Here is a 21,980-nt window from a genome sequence, read left to right on the forward strand (position 1 = left end):
CATGTTGCACAGCCAGTGTGCTTAGTTTTTGTAGCAGCCCCCTCTCTTCCTTCTGCTTCCCTGATCCCTGCAGGCAGATAGGTGAGGCATGTTTCTATAGGCTTGATGTTCTAGCCCATCTGTAAAGTGGGAATTAGTGTTTTCTCACCTCTGTAAAGCCCTTGAGACCTGCGACTGAACATGCCGTGTAAAGCTAAGTACTCATCTTCCAATGGACTCTGCATGTTTCCACCCTCGGGATCTGCCAATGGTGCAATGTGGACCAGTGGAACCTTTTCAAAATGGTGCCTGTCAGAGTGCTCCTCTGTTCCGGACTGTTCCGAGGGTAAAGCTACAAAAGGGGGTGCTATGTTCTGGCCACCTCAGTTCCCTCCAGCCACAGTAGCAGACAGACCAGGAGCCTCGCCAGAGCTCTGTGACCCAGATTTGTCAGAACAGATGATTCCCAGTGCCACTTTAGCTAGCTTTTACACTGATGGATCAGTTCTGCAACTTCAGCCTCATGCCTCGGAATCCAGATGCACATCAAGGGGTGATGTGGAGGGCAAAAGCCTTTTTAAGACTCATAGTCCTAAGGAAATGAGGCTTCGGGTTCCAGTGGTGATGCCGGATGAAGCACTTGAAGTCACCTCAGATTCGTTGGTCCCTTCCGGGTCCATGATTACCATAGTCACTCAGGTTCAGCACCTGGATCCACAGTCAGATCCGAAAGCCCTTCACACAACATGGAACACAATTTCCTCAGGGCAGAAAGAGACAGAAAAGAAACCACAGATGGTTGGGCCAATTTTTCTTTTTTTGTCTTCCTTTCTAGGGAAACTTACTAAACCCACTCCCTGGCAGGTGCAGGCGTCCCCAGATATACAGGAACCCCTCCCTAGAACAAGTACCGACTCCCCTGAGGGAAATACCTCACCTGTCTCAATCCTTCTTTTACCAGGGCTAGTACTGCCTCCCATACAGCCACCTCAGATCCACAGTGTGAAGCTGGATCAGGCTCTACCTTCCCTTTTGCCTCCTGAGGCCTGAATCAGATATACTGATACAGTGGCTCTCAGCCTTTCCAGACCACTGTACCTTTCTCAGGAGTCTGATTTGTTTTGTGTACCCCCAAGTTTCACCTCGCTTAAAAACTCCTTGCTTACAAATCAGACATAAAAATACAAACGTGTCACAGCACGGTGTTACTGAAAAATTGCTTACTTTCTCATTTTTACCATATAATTATAAAATAAATTGATTGGAATATAAATATTGTATTACATTTCAGTGTATAATATATAGAGCAGTATAAACAAGTTGTATGACTTTTTTTTGTACTAACTTCGCTAGTGCTTTTTATGTAGTCTGTTGTAAAACTAGACAAATATCTAGAAGAGTTGATGTACCCCCTTGAAGATCACTGCATAGCCCCAGAGCTACATGTATCCCTGGTTGAGAACCACTGCACTAGAGAGCTCTACAGGGGCCATAGGTCAGCATTCTTCCCTGCTGGGGAATTATAGTAGAGAATTTGAGACAGAGTACTGGCAGGACTGGGAGATAACACCATGGGCCAGACGTCCAGTTGGCCTTCACCTAGCTATCACACAACTACAGAAAGACTGGAATTAGCATATAGGGAACCTAGCATATAGGGAACCTCAAGGGGAATCCTGCTGGATCAGTCTCTTCTGCTTGACGAACTGCTTCCATTATTGATCCTGTACACGTTGTCTGAGAAGTCGATTTACCTCCAAGAGACAAACATGGATCCAGATGTTCAGGGGTCTCCAGATAATGTCTATGTTTCTAGTAGTTTCTCCTTTGGAAGATACCCTGCAGTTCCATGAATTGGTAGAAAGGATGGCTGCAGCCTTTAACATTTTGATAGTAACTATGATGGACTTGCCTGCTAAAAGAAAAATGATTCTTTTCCTCCTAATGCATAGTGAGACTGTATTTAGTCTAGGGCTGTCAATTAATCACAGTTAACTCGTGATTAACTCAAAAAAATTAATCGTGATTAAAAAAATTAATCATGATTAATCGCAGTTCTAATTGCACTGTTAAACAATAGACTACCAATTGAGATGTATTAAATATTTTGGATGTTTTTCTACATTTTCAAATATATTGATTTCAATTACAACACAGAATCAAAATGTACAGTATTCACTTTATATTATTTTTATTACAAATATTTGCACTGTAAAAATGATAAAAGAAATAGTATTTTTCAATTCACCTCGTACAAGTACCATAGTGCAGTGTTTCCCAAACTTGGGACACCACTTGTGCAGGGAAAGCCCCTGGCAGGCCAAGCCAGTTTGTTTACCTTCCGTGTCCGCAGGTTCGGCCAATCGCGGCTCCCACTGGCCGCGGTTCGCCGCTGCAGGCCAACGGCGGCTGCGGGAAGCAGCAGCCGGTATATCCCTTGGCTCGTGCCGCTTCCCGCAGCCCCCATTGGCCTGCAGCGGCGAACCGCAGCCAGTGGGAGCCGCGATCGGCCGAACCTGTGGACGCAGCAGGTAAACAAACCAGCCCGGCCCTCCAGGGGCTTTCCCTGAACAAGCAGCGTCCTGAGTTTGGGAAATACTGCCATAGTGGAATCTCTATATCGTGAAAGCAGAACTTACAAATGTAGATTTTTTTTTTAATACAGTTCTACATTTGTAAGTTCAATTTTCATGAGAAAGAGATTGCAATACAATAGTTATATTAAGTGAATTGAAAAATACTATTATTTTTACAGTGCAGATATTTATAATAAATATAAAGTGAGCACTGTACATTTTGTATTCTGTGTTGTAATTAAAATCAATATATTTGCAAATGTGGAAAACATCCACAAATATTTATATAAATAGTATTCTTTTATTGTTTAACAGCATGATTAATCCCGATTCATTTTTTAATCACTTGACAGCCCTAATTTAGTCATGATGCAATACAGAGACTTCTGAAGGGAATGATGAATGTCTACACTGCAGTCAAAGAACCCACCCAACATGGGACCTTAGTCTTGGTACTTAGCTCATGGAGGCTCTGTTTGAGCTTTGGAACAATGTTCCTTGTTTCACTTTTCAGTTCACAGGCTTCCTTGTGACCATGGCATCTGCTAGAAGAGCAAGTGAGCTAAAGGCTCTGAGAGCTGCCCCATCTTTTACAGCCCTCCACAAACAAAGTGGTTCTTCATCCACACCGTCGGTTCCTCTCGGAGCTGGTGACAGACTTCCACTTAACCAGTCCATTAACTTGCCAGTATATTTTCCCTAGACCTCACTCAGGGGAGGTAAACTTACATGCCTTAGATAGCAGGAGAGCCTCGGCTTTCTAGCTGGACAGGTCTGAGCAGTTCAGAAATCACCCACACTGTCCAACTCCTATGGGGAAAGAATAGAAATCAGTCGCATCAGAGTGCCTCTGTATGTGGGTGAGGCTTTGTGTGGTGGAATGGTGCAGCAGATCTCTGTTCCTGTCCCAGTGGGGCTTAGATCACACTGCACAAGGGCCAAGTCAGTGTCCATGGCCTAGCTTAGACCTACTCCAACTTTAGAGATCTATAGTGCTGCCACCTGCAGCTTGCGTCACACCCTTACAAAACCCTGTTCCCTTGATCTGGCAGCCAGATTGGAGGCTCAGTATGATAATCAGTGTGTAACTAGCACGCTGCAGCCCATTGTCAGGAGGCAGGAGTGCTATGGATCCGACTATTGCAGAAGTCCTGGGAATGTGCAAAGGCCCCTTGAAGAAGAACTGAAGGTTACTCACCTGTAACCGGAGTTCTTTGAGACGGACTTTGCATGTCCACACTCCCACCTGCCACCTTCTCTTCCTTGGAATCCTGTTTGGACCTAGAAAGGGGGCCAGAGCCCAGCATCCCCTTTTATAGTTTTGCCCTAACAGGATTCAGGAGCACTGAGGGAAGGGGGTGGGAGGGCTTCAGTGGGCTCTGCTGCTAGAAAGTTCTGCCAGTTGAAGCTGCGCCATTGGTGCATCCCAAGCATGAGAATGTGCAGACCCCATCTCTGATTCCGGTGATAGGTGGGTAATAGTCACTGCTGCAAGCACCTGTTGTTTGGGAATTAGCTGTTTTCCTCCAGTTGCCATAGTGCCCTGGGAACTGCACTTACTGGATGTGATGTCAGGTCTGTTTATAACTGGAAGAGGCTTCACCACTGTGAGCCCAAGCCCAGATGTAAAGAAAATGGAATTTCAGTTCATGAACTTGAGGGAGAGAGAGGCTTAAAGATTCATAGATTCCAGGGCCTGAAGGGACCACTGTGATCATCTAGTCCGACCTCCTGGAGAACACAGCCCATAAATGAATCCTGGGCGTTCCTGTCCTCCCTGCCTGTCTGTCTCAAAGGAGCCATCACTGGCTTTGATCAAGCAGAGGATACTCTTGCCCTGGCTAACTGCTGGAGTGAGGGTACGTTCCACTCCCCAGATAGTGGGAAGAGACTCCTGCGCACTTTGGTGAGGCTGCAATTTGAGTCAGTGCCGAAGAGAAGACTCAGCTGAATGGAGAGGTGCAGTAGTGCAAATTAAGTCCTCTGATCCCTACCTCAGATCATACAATCATAGAAGATTAGGGTTGGAAGAGACCTCAGGAGGTCATCTAGTCCAACCCCCTGCTCAAGGCAGGACCAACGCCAACTAAATCATCCCAGCCAAGGCTTTGTCAAGCCGGGCCTTAAAAACCTCTAAGGATGGAGATTCCACCACCTCCCTAGGTAACCCATTCCAGTGCTTCACCACCCTCCTAGTGACAAGTGTTTCCTAATATCCAACCTAGACCTCCCCCACTGCACCTTGAGACCATTGCTTCTTGTTCTGTCATCTGGTTCCACTAGAACAGCCTAGCTCCATCCTCTTTGGAACCCCCCTTCAGGTAGTTGAAAGCAGCTATCAAATCCCCCCTCACTTGTCTTTTCTGCAGACTAAATAAGCCCAGTTCCCTCAGTCTCTCCTCATAAGTCATGTGCCCCAGCCCCCTAATCATTTTCGTTGCCCTCCACTGGACTCTCTCTAATTTGTCCACATCCTTTCTGTAGTGGGGGGACCAAAACTGGACGCAATACTCCAGGTGTGGTCTCACCAGTGCTGAACAGAGGGGAATAATCACTTCCCTCGATCTGCTGGCAGTGCCCCCACTAATGCAGCCCAATAAGCCGTAAGCCTTCTTGGCAACAAGGGCACACTGCTGACTCATATCCAGCTTCTCGTCCACTGTAATCCCCAGCTCCTTTTCTGCAGAACTGCCGCTTAGCCAGTTGGTCCCTAGTCTGTAGCGGTGCATGGGATTCTTCTGTCCTAAGTGCAGGACTGTGCACTTGTCCTATTGAACCTCATCAGATTTCTTTTGGCCCAATCCTCCAATTTGTCTTGGTCACTCTGGGACCTATCCCTACCCTCCAGCTTATTTACCTCTCCCCGCAGCTAAGTGTCATCCGTGAACTTGCTGAGGGTGCCATCCATCCCATCATCCAGATCCTTAATGAAGATGTTGAACAAAACTGGCCCAAGGACAGACCTCTGGGGCACTCCGCTTGATACCAGCTGCCAACTAGACATGGAGCCACTGGTCACTACCCATTGAGCCCGACGATCTAGCCATCTTTCTATCCACCATATAATCCATTCATCCAATCCATACTTTTTTAAATTGCTGGCAAGAATACTGTGGGAGACGAGTGTAAATCAGTGGGAATCTGATTAACAACCTGGCTTTATACAGGGGGCCAGCCCCCCTCATGAAGGGATCCTGCACCCCGACTTCTGTCAACAAAAATGTGCATCTCCTCCTCTGCTCTTAAGCAATAACCGCACCCTGAGGCGTGGGTGACTCGTCCTCACAGCTAGTCAGATACTGGCTGTTGCTAATTTTCCTGGCCCTGCTGCAGCCTGTTTAACATCACTGTAACCTCCTCTCCCTATGCACCATTGCTTGTGCACCTTAGGTGCTAAGAACTGGTTCGCAACAGCTGAGAGCTGTGTTGGTAACTTGAGAGGAACCTGAGAACCTCACTTAATTTGCATGAAATGTAGCCACTCGCACCCATGCTCAGTCCATGTTGAGTACTGATGTGCAAACTGCAGAGAGTACAGCTCCTGCCATGCAATTTTCCATCATGACCCAACTGCAGCTCTACATGGAGCATTGCATGCTGGGAGCCTGTAATTCTGTATTAAAGATTAAGGCAGCTGTGTGTCACATTATAGAATTCTTTAAATGACCTGTGAGCCAGGCTTCAGCCACCCAGGTTTAAATTATATTTTGATTAAAAGCGGGGATGTGAACAGTCTTGAGGGGCACAGTGTTCCCAGCGTAGAGTAGGATATATATAAACATGCACTCCTCTCCCTGCAGTTCCAAGCCGGAATTGCCTGTCTAAGGGTTCATTTCTTTAAATGAAGTTAGACTGTCAAGTCTGTTGAAATGCAGCTCAGCTGGCTGTTGTGTAAGAATGCAGCGTGTGCTTGCCAGTTGGCACCAGTCTTGCCAAGTGTTTAGAGGCTGTCTGGCTGAAACAAATAAAATGAAAGCATCACTGATTAAATGTGCCTGAAGTGCTTAATTGGCTGCCTGAAGAACAGAAAATAAAACAAACTGCTTTCCATGGTGCCAAAAAAGCAGAACAATGGAGAATAACAAAGGCCTGGGGCACGCAGGGAAGCAGCCCATACTGAAGTGTCCTGTTCTGCAGCATGGTGTGTTTTCTTTCTGCCCTTTCCTTTCTTTACAGCTTTAATTTAATTATTTAGTAAATATAAATCAATTGGTGAACGAGCCAGCCAAACAATGCAGAGCCAAGGTGTGTGTCTGCCTGAGAAAGGGCCTCAGCCCAGCGTTTACACATCACTTGCAGTCATCTCTGCACCCCTTCTGGTGTGCAAGTATCTGACCAGTGCTCAATTCATTCTGGACCACCAAGAGCAGGCAAGTCCTTGAGCTGCTGTAACCCACACCCACCCTGTGCCATGCTCTGCCCTCCTCTAGTAGTGGCTGAGCCTGCACCAGCCTGGGTTAGTCTCTTAACTCAGGCAAGAGAGGCTCATGCTTTAAGATCCCAAGGTGCTAGATTCAGTCACACAGCCAGTAGCCCACTTAGGGGTATGGTGTTATGCTGCCTAGTGCACATGTGGCTCCGGCAGAGCAGAAAACTACTGAGATTGGCTTCTCAAATGCTGTCCTCCCCTCCATACCAGCAGGCATGTATTGAGTCAAGATCCAGAACTGGGAGGAGGAGAGGAAAGAGACCTCAGTCCTCCCAGCAGCTAGGGAGAGACCCAGATGAGGTGACATTGTTACGCTGCTGTGGTGTGATGCACCATCAGCATGCGGTGACGTAGCGAGATGACGATAATTTCATAAGTCTCCATCTGTGAAAAGCAGAGGGTCCCACTGGTTTCGTTTAGGGCAGCGATGACCATGGGCCAGCAAGGTGTGAATGATACCTTAGCACAGCTACAATTCTGCAACACAGTCAAGTCTGTTCTTAATTTCAGTCTTTGCTTTGCTGACTGCTCAGTTGTTCTGGTTGCTGTCGGCTTTTCCAGCCAAGTCTGTGCTGGTCATAACAGACCCTAACTACTGTGCAAAGCAATAAATTTACACAGAGGTGCATCCATTCCTTGGGCATGCAGTAAAAGCCTTTATGATCTGTTTGGGATGTAAAGCAGTGAGTCTACAGAGAAATGGGTAGTGTTGAAATTGGGGGAGGGAATACCGGCACAGGCCTGTGTGCCATCTTTATTAAGTTGTAGTTGTTGCATATTTGAAAGTAACTGAGCTAGAGTTGCCAAATTAGTTAGGGAAGTGGGTTGGACTGAAGAACTTATGTATCTAAAGGCAGAGGAGGCCTGGGATTACTTCAAGTCAAAGCTGGAGAAGCTATCGGAAGCCTACATCCCAAGAAAGGGGAAAACATTCATAGGCAGGAGTTGTAGACCAAGCTGGATAAGCAAGCATCTCAGAGAGGTGATTAAGAAAAAGCCGAAAGCATACAGGGAGTAGAAGATGGGAGGGATCAGCAAGGAAAGCTACCTTATTGAGGTCAGAACATGTAGGGATAAAGTGAGAAAGGCTAAAAGTCAAGTAGAGTTGGACCTTGCAAAGGAAATTAAAACCAATAGTAAAAGGTTCTATAGCCATATAAATAAGAAGAAAACAAAGAAAGAAGAAGTGGGACCACTAAACACTGAGGATGGAGTGGAAGTTAAGGATAATCTAGGCATGGCCCAATATCTAAATAAATACTTTGCCTCAGTCTTTAATGAGGATCTTAGGGATAATGGCAGGATGACAAATGGGAATGAGGGTATGGAGGTGGATATTACCACAGCCGAGGTAGAAGCGAAACTCGAACAGCTTAATGGGACTAAATCGGGTGGCCCAGATAATCTTCATCCAAGAATATTAAAGGAATTCACACATGAAATTGCAAGCCCATTAGCAAGAATTTTTAATGAATCTGTAAACTCAGGGGTTGTACCCTATGACTGGAGAATTGCTAACATAGTTCCTATTTTTAAGAAAGGGAAAAAGGTGATCCGGGTGTCACGGAGTGTGGGGGAGTCCAGGCCCTGCACCCCTCTTCCTGGGATTCACTGAGACTCTCAGCCAGCCAGTAAAACAGAAGGTTTATTGGACAACAGGAACACAGTCCAAAACAGAGCTTGTGGGTACACCCAGGACCCCTCAGTGAAGTCCTTCTGGGGGAGCAGGGAGCTTAGACCCCAGCCCTGGGGTTCCCTGTGTTCCTCCACCCAGCCCCAAACTGAAACTAAACCCACCCAGCAGGTTCCCTGCTGCAGCCTCCATCCACATTCCTGGGCAGAGGTGTCACCTCCCCCTCCCCCTCCTGGCTCAGGTGACAGGCTCTCAGGTCTCCCGTCCCCAGGGCACATTCCCAGGTCAACACTCCCCCCTCCCTGCTGCGTCACATCGTCACATCTCTCCCCCCTTCGAGACTGAACTGAGCGGGGTCACTGTGACCAGTGACCTGGGGAAGTTCGGGGCCCCCTCTCCGGGACAGCGCATCCGCTATCAGGTTGGCACTTCCCTTCACATGGACCACGTCCATGTCGTAATCCTGAAGGAGCAGGCTCCACCTCAGGAGCTTGGCGTTGGCTCCTTTCATCTGGTGCAGCCAGGTCAGGGGAGAGTGGTCGGTGTACACGGTGAAGTGTCGCCCGAAGAGATAGGGCTCTAGTTTCTTGAGGGCCCACACCATGGCCAGGCACTCCTTCTCGATGGCCGCATAGTGTCGCTCCCGGGGTAGCAACTTCTTGCTCAGGTACACGATGGGGTGTCTCTCCCCCTTTTCATCCTCCTGCATTAACACCGCCCCCAGTCCCGTGTCGGAGGCGTCGGTGAACACCACAAAGGGCTTGTCAAAGTCTGGGTTTGCTAGAACTGGGCCACTGACCAGAGCCTCCTTCAGCGCCCGGAAAGCCTCCTGGCACTGCTCGGTCCAGACCACCTTGTCTGGCTTCCCCTTCTTGCATAGCTCAGTGATGGGGGTGGCTATGGCGCTAAAGTGGGGCACAAATCTTCGGTAGTATCCTGCCATCCCAATAAAGGCTTGGACCTGCTTTTTGGTGTGGGGAGCGGGCCAGTCTCTGATCACCTCCACCTTGGCCGGTTCCGGCTTTAGGCGGCCGCTCCCCACCCGATGGCCCAGGTAAGATACTTCAGCCATCCCCACCTTGCACTTCTCCGCTTTGACAGTCAGCCCAGCCCCCTGGAGTCGGTCCAGCACTTGTCTAACCTGGGACACGTGGTCCTCCCAGGTCTGGCTAAAGACACAGATGTCGTCAATATACGCCACGGCAAAACTCTCCATCCCCCTCAGGAGCTGGTCCACCAGGCGCTGGAAGGTGGCCGGTGCTCCCTTGAGGCCGAAAGGCAGGGTCAGAAACTCATAGAGCCCCAGAGGGGTGATAAAGGCCGATTTCAGCCGGGCATCTGCATCCAGCGGCACTTGCCAGTAGCCCTTTGTAAGGTCCATGGTGGTAAGGTACCGAGCTCCTCCCAGCTTGTCTAGGAGCTCGTCCGGCCTGGGCATGGGGTAGGCATCCGATACAGTGATGGCATTGAGCTTCCGATAGTCCACACAGAACCGGACTGACCCATCCTTTTTGGGGACCAGCACCACCGGCGAGGCCCAAGGGCTGGCCGATGGCTGGATCACCCCCAAAGCCAGCATGTCCCGGACCTCTCTTTCCAGGTCCTGAGCAGTTTTCCCTGTGACTCGGAAGGGGGAGCATCTTATCGGCGGGTGCGACCCTGTCTGCACCCGGTGGACAGTCAGATTAGTGCGTCCAGGCTGGTTGGAAAACAGCTGTCGGTACGGATGCAGCACCCCCCTGACCTCAGCTTGCTGGGCAGGGGTGAGCTGATCCGAGAGGGGGATTGTTTCCAGGGGGGAACCAGCTCTGGTCCCAGGGAATAGATCTACTAAAGGGTCATCTCCCTGCTCCTCCCACTGACCACACACAGCTAACACCACATTCCCCCTGGCATAATATGGCTTCATCATATTCACATGGTACACCCGGCGGTGGTGGGCCCGGTTCGACAGCTCCACCACATAGTTTACCTCATTGAGCTGCTTGACGACCTTGAACGGGCCCTCCCAGGCGGCCTGTAGTTTGTTCTTTCTCACGGGGATGAGAACCATCACCTGATCCCCGGTGGCGTAGGCACGGGCCCGCGCCGTGCGGTCATACCAGACCTTCTGCTTCCTCTGGGCTCTGGCCAGATTCTCCCTGGCCAGGCCCATGAGTTCAGCCAGTCTCTCTCGGAAGGTCAGGACATACTCCACCACTGACTCTCCATCGGGAGTGGCCTTCCCCTCCCACTCGTCTCTCATCAGGTCCAGGGGGCCCCTCACCCTCCTTCCATATAACAGTTCGAAAGGCGAAAATCCGGTAGACTCCTGGGGCACCTCCCTGTACGCGAACAGCAGGTGAGGTAAGTACTTGTCCCAATCCTGCGGGTGCTGGTTCATAAAGGTTTTCAGCATCATCTTTAGCGTCCCGTTAAACCTCTCCACCAGCCCATTGGACTGGGGGTGATACGCTGAGGCCCAGTCGTGCCGGACCCCACATTTCTCCCACAAGCACCGGAGCAGGGCCGACATGAAGTTGGAGCCTTGGTCTGTCAAGACTTCCCTGGGGAACCCCACTCGGCTGAAAATGGTCAGGAGCGCATCTGCCACGGTGTCTGCTTCAATGGAAGCTAAGGGCACTGCCTCGGGGTAGCGGGTGGCGAAATCTACCACCACCAGAATGTATTTCTTCCCCGACCGGGTCGTCTTGCTGAGAGGCCCCACGATGTCCATGGCCACCTTCTGGAAAGGCTCCTCTATGATGGGCAAAGGTCTCAACGCCGCTTTCCCCTTGTCCCGGGCCTTCCCCACCCTCTGACAGGGGTCACAGGATCGGCAATACTGCCGGACGGTGGTAAAGACCCCGGGCCAGTAAAAGTTCTGTAGCAACCTCTGCCGGGTGCGCCGGATTCCCTGGTGCCCTGCGAGGGGGATGTCATGGGCCAGGGACAGGAGCTTGCGGCGGTACTTCTGGGGGACCACCAGCTGCCTCCTGATCCCACAGGACTCCCCTTCCCCTGGGGGAGCCCATTCTCGGTACAGGAACCCCTTCTCCCACAGGAACCTCTCCTGGCAGCCTCTCCTCATGGTCCGTCCCTCACTGAGGTCGGCCAGGTCCCTGAGCTTCTGCAAGGAGGGATCTTTCCTCAACTCGGCCTGGAACTCAGCGGCTGGGGAAGGGATGGGGCCCGGTTCCCCCTCCGTGGCCAGGTCTGAGGCCGCAGCCTCTCTGAGCCGTGCCCCTCGGCGCTCCCTCCCCACCCGAGTAGGGTCTCGCGCCTCCAGTGTGGTACCCTCCCCAGGGTCAGGTCGCAGTGCCCCTCGCCGGCTCTGGCTACGGGTCACAACCAGGGCGGTCTGGGGGTCGCTTGGCCAGTCCTCTAGGTCTCCCCCCATCAAAACTTCAGTGGGCAAATGGTGGTGTACCCCCACATCCTTGGGGCCCTCCTTGGTCCCCCATTTCAGGTGTACCCTTGCCACGGGCACCTTAAATGGGGTCCCGCCCACCCCCGTCAGGGTCAGGTAGGTGTTGGGCACCACCCGATCTGGGGCCACCACCTCGGGCCGGGCCAGCGTCACCTCCGCGCCCGTATCCCAGTATCCATTGACCTTCCTCCCATCCACCTCCAGGGGAACAAGGCACTCTCTCCGGAGGGACAGCCCCGCACCCACCCTGTAAACCGAGCACCCGGAGTCCAGAGCCTCCAGCCCTCTGGCGGGGCTGGCTGGGGGTACTCTTCCCTCCTGAGCAGGTGGCAAACTGGTAGCCCCCCTTTCCTGGGTCGCCTGCCCCTCGTCCAGCTGAGTCCCTACCCAGTTAACCCTGGGTAGGTTGGGTCTGCTCAGTTTGTCCCTGAGCCCGGGGCACTGGGCCCGTACGTGGCCTCTCTGGCCACAGTGATAGCAGCTCAGGTCACGTTGGTCCCCTCGAACGGGTCGGAGGGGCCCGACACCAGGCGTTCCCCTTTGGAGGGGGTTCTCCCTATTTCCCCGCTGGGAGGCCCCATGGTGACTCTCTCTCTGCATCGGGGGGGGCCTGTTCTTTTGGGACTCCTCCCGGCTACCCCCTGACCGACTGTTCACAAACTCGTCGGCCAGCTGCCCTGCATGCTGGGGGTTCACGAGCTTTTTGTCCACCAGCCACAGCCTCAGGTCGGAAGGGCACTGTTCATACAGGTGCTCCAGTACGAACAGGTCAAGCAGGTCCTCTTTAGCTTGGGCCCCCGCTGTCCACTTGCGGGCATATCCCTGCATCCTGTTGACCAGTTGTAGGTAGGTGACCTCAGGCGTTTTACGCTGACCCCGGAACCTTCTCCGGTACATCTCGGGGGTCAGCCCAAACTCACGGAGCAGGGCCTGTTTGAACAGTTCATAGTCCCCTGCCTCTGCCCCTGTCATCCGGCTGTAGACCTCCACGGCTTTGGGGTCCAGTAAGGGGGTGAGGAACTGGAGCCTGTCTGCAGGGTCAACCCTGTGCATCTCGCAGGCATTCTCAAAGGCCGTCAGGAAGCTATCTATGTCCTCCCCCTCCTTCCGCTGGGCCAGGAAGCACTTATCAAAGCTCCTTGCAGTCTTGGGTCCCCCCTCACTCACCGCAGCCGGGGCCCCACTGCTCCTCAGCCTGGCCAGCTCCAGTTCATGCTTTCTTTGTTTCTCCTTCTCCTGCTGCTCATGTTGACGTTCCCTCTCCTTCTCCTGACGTTCCCTCTCCTTCTCCTGACGCTCCCTCTCCTTCTCCTCCTGCTCATGTTGACGTTGTTTCTCCTTCTCCTCCTGCTCATGTTGACGTTGTTTCTCCTCATGTTGACGTTGTTTTTCATGATCCTCCAGCTCCCTCATTTTCCTCTCCCTCTCCCATTCCAGCCGCATCCGCTCCAGGGATGGGGAGCTCCGCTGGGAGGATCCCCTGCTGGCTGCTGGGGTCAGGGGGCCCTCGGTATTCGCTGGGCTTCCCACAACCCCTCCCCCAGGCATAGGTAGGAAGGGTCTCGGGGTGTCCTGGGCAGCAGTCTGACCCCTCCCAGCCTGGTCAGGCCCCAGGGCCCACGCTGCGTCCGCCGGGCGGCTTCCCTCAGGGACAGGGATCGGGTCATCCAAGCGATCCCTCTCCTCCAGCTGGGCAATCAGCTGTTCCTTGGTGGACCTCCCGACGCGCAGCCCCCTCTGCCTGCACAGCTCCACCCGGTCGCTCTTAAGGCGTTTAGCGTACATCTCCCGGCTGGCCACTCGCAGGCCGGGCAGCTGTCCACGGTTTCCAGGAAAAGCCCCTAGTGTGCCAGTCCTTCTTGAGGTCACCACCTCTTTGCCAGGGTCGAGCTGCAGACTCCTCCGCCCCTGGGACCGCTCGCTGCAATCCCCCGGGGGACCCTGTTACTGCAAAAGTCCTTCTCTCTGGTCACACACTCCCAGGGGTTAACCGCCCCCTGAAACCGTCTCTCTCTGAATCTTCAGCACGCCTGGTCCCCGTCAATCCCCCTTCGTTTTACTGTTCCCCAGTCACTTACTGCAGGAAGCGCCATTCACGGGGTGCAGTAGATCCCACCGCTGCCACCAGTTGTCACGGAGTGTGGGGGAGTCCAGGCCCTGCACCCCTCTTCCTGGGATTCACTGAGACTCTCAGCCAGCCAGTAAAACAGAAGGTTTATTGGACAACAGGAACACAGTCCAAAACAGAGCTTGTGGGTACACCCAGGACCCCTCAGTGAAGTCCTTCTGGGGGAGCAGGGAGCTTAGACCCCAGCCCTGGGGTTCCCTGTGTTCCTCCACCCAGCCCCAAACTGAAACTAAACCCACCCAGCAGGTTCCCTGCTGCAGCCTCCATCCACATTCCTGGGCAGAGGTGTCACCTCCCCCTCCCCCTCCTGGCTCAGGTGACAGGCTCTCAGGTCTCCCGTCCCCAGGGCACATTCCCAGGTCAACACTCCCCCCTCCCTGCTGCGTCACATCGTCACACCGGGTAACTATAGGCCTGTTAGTTTGACATCTGTAGTATGCAAGGTCTTGGAAAAATTTTTGAAGGAGAAAGTAGTTAAGGACATTGAGGTCAATGGTAAATGGGACAAAATACAACATGGTTTTACAAAAGGTAGATCATGCCAAACCAACCTGATCTCCTTCTTTGAGAAAGTAACACATTTTTTAGACAAAGGAAAGGCAGTGGATCTAATTTACCTAGATTTCAGTAAGGCGCTTGATACGGTGCCACATGGGGAATTATTAGTTAAATTGGAAAAGATGGGGATCAATATGAAAATTGAAAGGTGGATAAGGAATTTGTTAAAGGGGAGACTACAGCGGGTCATACTGAAAGGTGAACTGTCAGGCTGGAGGGAAGTTAACAGTGGAGTTCCTCAGGGATTGGTTTTGGGACTAATCTTATTTAATCTTTTTATTACTGATCTCAGCACAAAAAGTGGGAGTGTGCTAATAAAGTTTGCGGATGATACAAAGGAGGGAGGTATTGCCAATTCAGAGAAGAACCGGGATATCATACAGGAAGATCTGGATGACCTTGTAAACTGGAGTAATAGTAATAGGATGAAATTTAATAGTGAGAAGTGTAAGGTCATGCATTTAGGGATTAATAACAAGAATTTTAGTTATAAGCTGGGGACGCATCAATTGGAAGTAGCGGAGGAGAAGAAGGACCTTGGAGTATTGGTTGACCACAGGATTACTATGAGCCACCAATGTGATATGGCCATGAAAAAAGCTAATGCGGTCTTGGGATGCATCAGGTGAGGTATTTCCAGTAGAGATAAGGAGGTGTGAGTACCGTTATACAAGGCCCTGGTGAGACCTCATCTGGAATAGTGTGTGTAGTTCTGGTCTCCCGTGTTTAAGAAGGATGAATTCAAACTGGAACAGGTACAGAGAAGGACTTCTAGGATGATCCAAGGAATGGAAAACCTGTCTTATGAAAGGAGACTCAAGGAGCTTGGCTTGTTTAGCCTAACCAAATGAAGGCTGAGTGGAGATATGATTGCTCTCTATAAATATATCAGAGGGATAAATATCAGGGAGGGAGAGGAATTATTTAAGCTTAGTACCAGTGTGGACACAAGAGCAAATGGATATAAACTGGCCATCAGGAAGTTTAGACTTGAAATTCGACAAAGGTTTCTAACCATCAGAGGAGTGAAGTTCTGGAACAGCCTTCCAAGGGTAGCAGTGGGGGCAAAAGACCTATCTGGCTTCAAGATTAAACTCGATAAGTTTCTGGAGGAGAAGATATGATGGGATAACATGAATTTGGCAATTAACTGATCTTTAACTATTTGTGGTAAATAGGCCCAGTGGCCTGTGATGGGATGTTAGATGGGGTGGGATCTGAGTTACTACAGAGAATTCTTTCCTGGGTATCTGGCTGGTGAATCTTGCCCACATGCTCAGGGTTCAGCTGATCGCCATATTTGGGGTCGGGAAGGAATTTTCCTCCATGGCTGATTGGAAGAGGCCCTGGGGGTTTTTCACCTTCCTCTGCAGCATGGGGCACGGGTCACTTGCTGGAGGATTCTCTGCACCTTGAAGTCTTTAAACCATGATTTGAGGACTTCAGTAGCTCAGACATAGGTGAGAGGCTTATTGCAGGAGTGGGTGGGTGAGATTCTGTGGCCTGCATTGTGCAGGAGGTCAGACTAGATGATCATAATGGTCCCTTCTGACCTTAATGTCTCTGAGTCTACAAATTGTTTGTCGAGTCCTGGGAAGCCCTAGCCACTTCTTCCTGTTTGAGACCTAAAGAATAAAAGCTGTAGATAGGCCCAGATCCTCAGCGCCATTGATGCCGATTTACATCTGCTGAGGATCTAACCTAGACCTTCGCTTTTGTGTAGATACAGAATTTATTCACCTTCTTGGCACTGCAGCTGCTTTGAGGAGATCCAAGGGCTTACAGGGGTTTTTGTTCATCAAAGGGAGACAAGATTAGTCTTCTGTTTCCCAGGATGGCTTAGTGGTTATGGCGCTAGCCTAGGACTCTGGAGACCTGCTCCACCCCAAACTGCCTGTATGACCTTAGGCACGTCACTGTGGGTTGGTCTGTGCTACAAAGCTAGGCCAGCTTAACTACATCACCCAGGGCTGTGGAAAATATTGTACCCTGTGTGATTTAATGAAGCTAAGCCCTGGGGTAGACGCTACTTCTATCTCTCAGCGGGGTGGAGTTACAACAGTGATGGGAGATCCTTTCTATTGCTGCAGTAAGTGTCTACACTACAGTGGCGCAAATGCAGCCCTACTGCTATATAGCTGTAGCGTTTCTGCGTGGATGTACCCTTGGCTTCTCTGGATCCCGGTTCCCTGTCTGTACTCCATGGATAACAGCCCTTCCCTGCCTCCCAAGAGCAGTGGGGATGAATATGGATGGTGTCCCCATCACAAAAGCCACTGTTACAACTGGGGCCTCAGCATGGAGGAGTAGGACTGAATAAGCGGTGGAGTCTGTCACCCATTGGGAAGGTTTCTCAGGGTCAGGGACAAGGTGAGTCAGCAGGGCAGTGGGAGGGAAGCTTGCCATGTATATGTTGTCATGTCAGTAGAGAGGGTATCCATCTGTATGTAGGGCTGTCAGGCCAGTAATTGATTCGCTTATCAGTCCATACATATACTTGGGCCTCCTGACTTTCACAATTTAAGCCCACATGTGTTTTTTCCCATCTTATGGCCTGATCCCTTCACCCAATGAAGCCCAGAAAATAGCAAAGCTCCCTTAGATTTCAATGGGAGCAGGCCCCTAATCTTGGCTGGAAAAATCTAGGGTTCTCACACTGTGCTCGTCGCTGGAGTATCTGAGCGCCTTCTAGTCGTTCGATAAGCAGCATGCTAACATCTGTCATGTCCGCCCCCAGGATGAGAAGTGTGCAGTACGCTACTTGGGTCTGCAGGTTTGTATAATTCTATACCTGCTGCCGCGTGTTTATATTAGAGAAGAGAGGCCAAAGAAATGTGTTTGGCCCTTCGAGCGGATGATGGGGAGGTTTGTGATGGTCCTTAGTTCTTGGGGGAGTTTGTTCCACAGACTTACGTTGGCTCCCGAGGAAGCTTTCTCCTGCACAGACTGTAGAGAGATCCAGCATGCCAGAGGAGTGAAGTTGTCGACAACAGTCTCATCTGCTCGATCCAGGCTATGGAGCGCCTTGAAGATAAGGACCAAGGCCTGGAACTTGAGTCAGTATTCTGTGGGAAGTCAGAGTTGTGCGATAGGCAGGAAGCAACACACTGCTCCTGGTGGGAGGGCTGGACCTTTGAGCCTGTCTGACAGGAGATGGGGAACTGGTTGAGGATTTCAGCAATGGAGTCATGCTAGCATGTTGCAGAGGGATGATGGTCAAGCCTCAGAAAAAGGAGAAGTCAGAGGATCACCACCATCACTTATTGCAGCACCTCGGTGTCCTATCATGGCTTCACATTTGCATGCCAGCCAGTCCTAACCCTGAGCAGTGGGCAGATGTACAGCGGTTACAGCTCTTGTCAGCAGGGCTGCAGGCTTAAGGGCTCTGTGAACATCAGAACGGCCATACTGGGTCAGACCAATGATCCAGTGTCCCGTCTCCAACAGTGGCCAGTGCCAAGAGTTTCAGAGGGAATGAACAGGACAGGGCAATCATCGAGTGATCCATCCCCTGTCGTCCACTGCCAGCTTCTGGCAAACAGAGGCTAGGGACACCCAGAGCATGGGGTTGTGTCCCTGCCCAACCCAGCTAATAGCCACTGGTGGCCCTATCCTCCAGGGACTTACCTAATTCTTTTTTGAGTCCAGTTAGAGTGTAGGCCTTCACGGTGTCCCCAGTAACGAATTCCTCAGGGTGACACTGCGTTGTGTGAAGAAGCACTTCCTGTTGTTTCTGTTAGACCTGCTGCCTGTTATTTTCATTGGGTGAGCCCTGGTTCTTATGTTATGTGAGGGGGTAAGTAACACTTTCCTATTCACTTTCTCCACACCAGCCATGTGGTTCAAACCCAGGCATTTAATTGACATGCCCCTTAAACACCGTGCTCTTGAAGACCTTTTTCTAACCCTGGCTTAAATCTGTTAAAATTCCGACAGAAGAGTGGTCAGAGAACAAAAATGCAAAGCTTGCTGTGATCCAACATGATTCCAGTTAATAACCAGATCCTGCATCCCTTACCCAGACAGAATCATTATTGACTTCCAGGGAGGGTCTTCAGAGTAAGGAGGCCAGGCAGTGCCTCCAGCCCTATAGGACATCCTGAGCAAGCAAAGACCTCAGGAAATGAAGGGTTCATAGCTGATACATTTGAACTAATTATTAGTCTCCAGTCCGAATGCTTAATGAAAATGATTCGTTCCCCTTAGCAGCCCCTTAAAGCTGGGTTTGAAAGAGAGCTGTGGAACCCTGCACAAACCCCCTCAATGAGAACAAGATGTTGTCTGGCATGTTGGGAATTTGATCTGCTTTGAGGGCTAGTGTGTCTGTATCACTTACTGATTTGTCAGCTCTGCCAGTGACAGGGAAGGGACAAGTCATAAGCAGTGCTCTAATCTCCCACAGGTCAGCCCTGCTGGATTTCGCATCAGTGCTTTTCCAACACACTTTTCAAAAATCCCTTCTTCCTGGGGTTTTGAAGGAGAGGAACAACCCCCAATCGGAGTACAGCAGCGTTGAAGACAAAGCAAAGGGCCCTGTATGCAACCAAAAAAAATACCTTGGTCTGCCTCCTTGTGAGACTGAAGCTAGTCTCAATGTAAATGTTTCAGAGTAACAGCCGTGTTAGTCTGTATTCGTAAAAAGAAATGTCACGGCTAACCTGGTGGCTGAACTTTGTGACTTTGTCCTTACCCATAACTATTTTACATTTGGGGACAATGTATACCGTCAGATCAGCGGCACTGCTATGGGTACCCGCATGGCCCCACAGTATGCCAACATTTTTATGGCTGATTTAGAACAACGCTTCCTCAGCTCTCGTCCCCTAACGCCCCTACTTTACTTGCGCTATATTGATGACATCTTCATCATCTGGACCCATGGAAAAGAAGCCCTTGAGGAATTCCACCATGATTTCAACAATTTCCATCCCACCATCAACCTCAGCCTGGTCCAGTCCACACAAGAGATCCATTTCCTGGACACTACAGTGCTAATAAACGATGGTCACATCAACACCACCCTATACCGGAAACCTACTGACCGCTATTCCTACCTACATGCCTCCAGCTTTCACCGTGACCACACCACACGGTCCATCGTCTACAGCCAAGCTCTGCGATACAACCACATTTGCTCCAACCCCTCAGACAGAGACAAACACCTACAAGATCTCTATCAAGCATTCTTACAACTACAATACCCACCTGCGGAAGTGAAGAAACAGATTGATAGAGCCAGAAGAGTTCCCAGAAGTCACCTACTACAGGACAGGCCTAACAAAGAAAATAACAGAACGCCACTAGCCGTTACCTTCAGCCCCCAGCTAAAACCCCTCCAACGCATTATTAAGGATCTACAACCTATCCTGAAGGATGACCCAACACTCTCACAAATCTTGGGAGAAAGGCCAGTCCTTGCCTACAGACAGCCCCCCAACCTGAAGCGAATACTCACCAACAACCACATACCACACAACAGAACCACTAACCCAGGAACCTATCCTTGCAACAAAGCCCGTTGCCAACTGTGCCCACATATCTATTCAGGGAACACCATCACAGGGCCTAACAACATCAGCCACACTATCAGAGGCTCGTTCACCTGCACATCCACCAATGTGATATATGCCATCATGTGCCAGCAATGCCCCTCTGCCATGTACATTGGTCAAACTGGACAGTCTCTACGTAAAATGGACACAAATCAGATGTTAAGAATTATAACATTCATAAACCAGTCGGAGAACACTTCAATCTCTCTGGTCACGCAATCACAGACATGAGGGTCGCTATCTTAAAGCAAAAAAACTTCAAATCCAGACTCCAGCGAGAAACTGCTGAATTGGAATTCATTTGCAAATTGGATACTATTAATTTGGGCTTGAATAGAGACTGGGAGTGGCTAAGTCATTATGCAAGGTAGCCTATCTCCCCTTGTTTTTTTCCTACAACCCCCCCCGCCAAGACGTTCTGGTTAAACTTGGATTATTGCTGTGCACATTGTAAGATGAGCTATTGCCAGCAGGAGAGTGAGTTTGTGTGTGGGGTTTTTGGAGGGGGGTGTGTGTGGGGAGGGGGGGTGGTGGTGGTGAGAAAACCTGGATTAGTGCTGGAAATGACCCACCTTGATTATCATGCGCATTATAAAGAGAGGTTTCAAAGAGGGATGGGCTATTACCAGCAGGAGAGTGAGTTTGTATGTGTGTCTGTGGGGGGGGGGGGAAGGGTGAGAAAACCTGGATTTGTGCTGGAAATGGCCCTCCTTGATGATCACTTTAGATAAGCTGTTACGAGCAGGACAGTGGGGTGGGAGGAAGTTTTGTTTCATGGTCTCTGTGTGTATATAATGTCTTCTGCAGTTTCCACAATATGCTATGCATCTGATGAAGTGAGCTGTAGCTCACGAAAGCTCATGTTCAAATAAACTGGTTAGTCTCTAAGGTGCCACAAGTACTCCTTTTCTTTTTTCTTTTTAATGTAAATGTTGTTTTCTCTCTCCCTTTGTTTACAGGGAATCTGAAGCATGTGGTTTAGCTGAAAAGGAAAGCTCATGTTTCCACAACAGCAGAGCGTTTCCTGTGCCGAAGACAGTGTGTTTATGTGAGCAGCTTGCGGAATTTGTGGCTGCAGGGGAAATTTGGAAGGAATTACTTTTTTTTTTTTTTTAAGTTTCCAAGCAGCAGTGAGTGGCTGTGGCTCTCCGGTGGCTGTTAGCACACAGTGGCCCCAGTGCTGGGGAGTGGGGAAGCTCCCAACTTCCAGCCCCTTGTTCCCACAGATTCCAGCTTATTTTTTACAAAACTGCTTTTATTCTTGCAGATGGTTTTTCTAATTATCTTTTTTAAGGGAGGTGTGGCTCTGAGCCACAGACTCTTCACGGCCTGGTGCCTGTGCCACTTGTACTGGGCCGCCCTCCTGGTGGGACCACAGGCTGTAGGTGTAGACGCTGTGACATGAACTCCAGAGGGGGCGGATTGATCGATAGACACGGGTCCTGTAATCCTGGCTGCAGCCTTATCTGGGGAGGGAGCCACAAACATGTTTTTAAACAAATAAAAGAGTTGAAATATTTCTGCTGTGTCCCGTTTCTTTGCAAGCTGCCTATCACCCTGTGCAGTATCGGCTCCCTGTTCCCTTGAACTCCCCCTTGGTCTGTAGCCATCTGTTGTCCTATACTTACATTGTAAGCTCTGTGCGGCAGGGTTTGTTCAGCACCTAGCAGAGTGGGGTCCTGGTCCATGACTGGAGCTCCCACCACTGCCATAATA

At 50.5% G+C, this 21,980-nt stretch overlaps 1 protein-coding gene across 2 annotated transcripts in view; it reads left to right on the forward strand.

Moving 5' to 3' along the window:
- The window catches only part of PHKA1 (phosphorylase kinase regulatory subunit alpha 1), a 211,157-nt gene extending 189,386 nt beyond the window's left edge, over positions 1 to 21,771 (forward strand). The window contains exons 11-12 of one of the 2 annotated variants that reach the window (XR_012641034.1): positions 19,115 to 20,631; positions 21,224 to 21,771. Coding sequence is in view for 1 of the 2 variants with exons in the window: in XM_074964316.1 (XP_074820417.1) it covers positions 21,224 to 21,246 (23 nt within the window). In the remaining variant the exon portion in view is untranslated. The remainder of the gene's footprint in view (positions 1 to 19,114; positions 20,632 to 21,223) is intronic. The other variant, XM_074964316.1, reaches the window with a different exon arrangement.
- The last annotated feature ends 209 nt before the right edge of the window (positions 21,772 to 21,980 follow it).

Source organism: Natator depressus, chromosome 9, assembly GCF_965152275.1.
Source record: "Natator depressus isolate rNatDep1 chromosome 9, rNatDep2.hap1, whole genome shotgun sequence".
Classification (NCBI taxonomy): Eukaryota; Metazoa; Chordata; order Testudines; family Cheloniidae; genus Natator; species Natator depressus.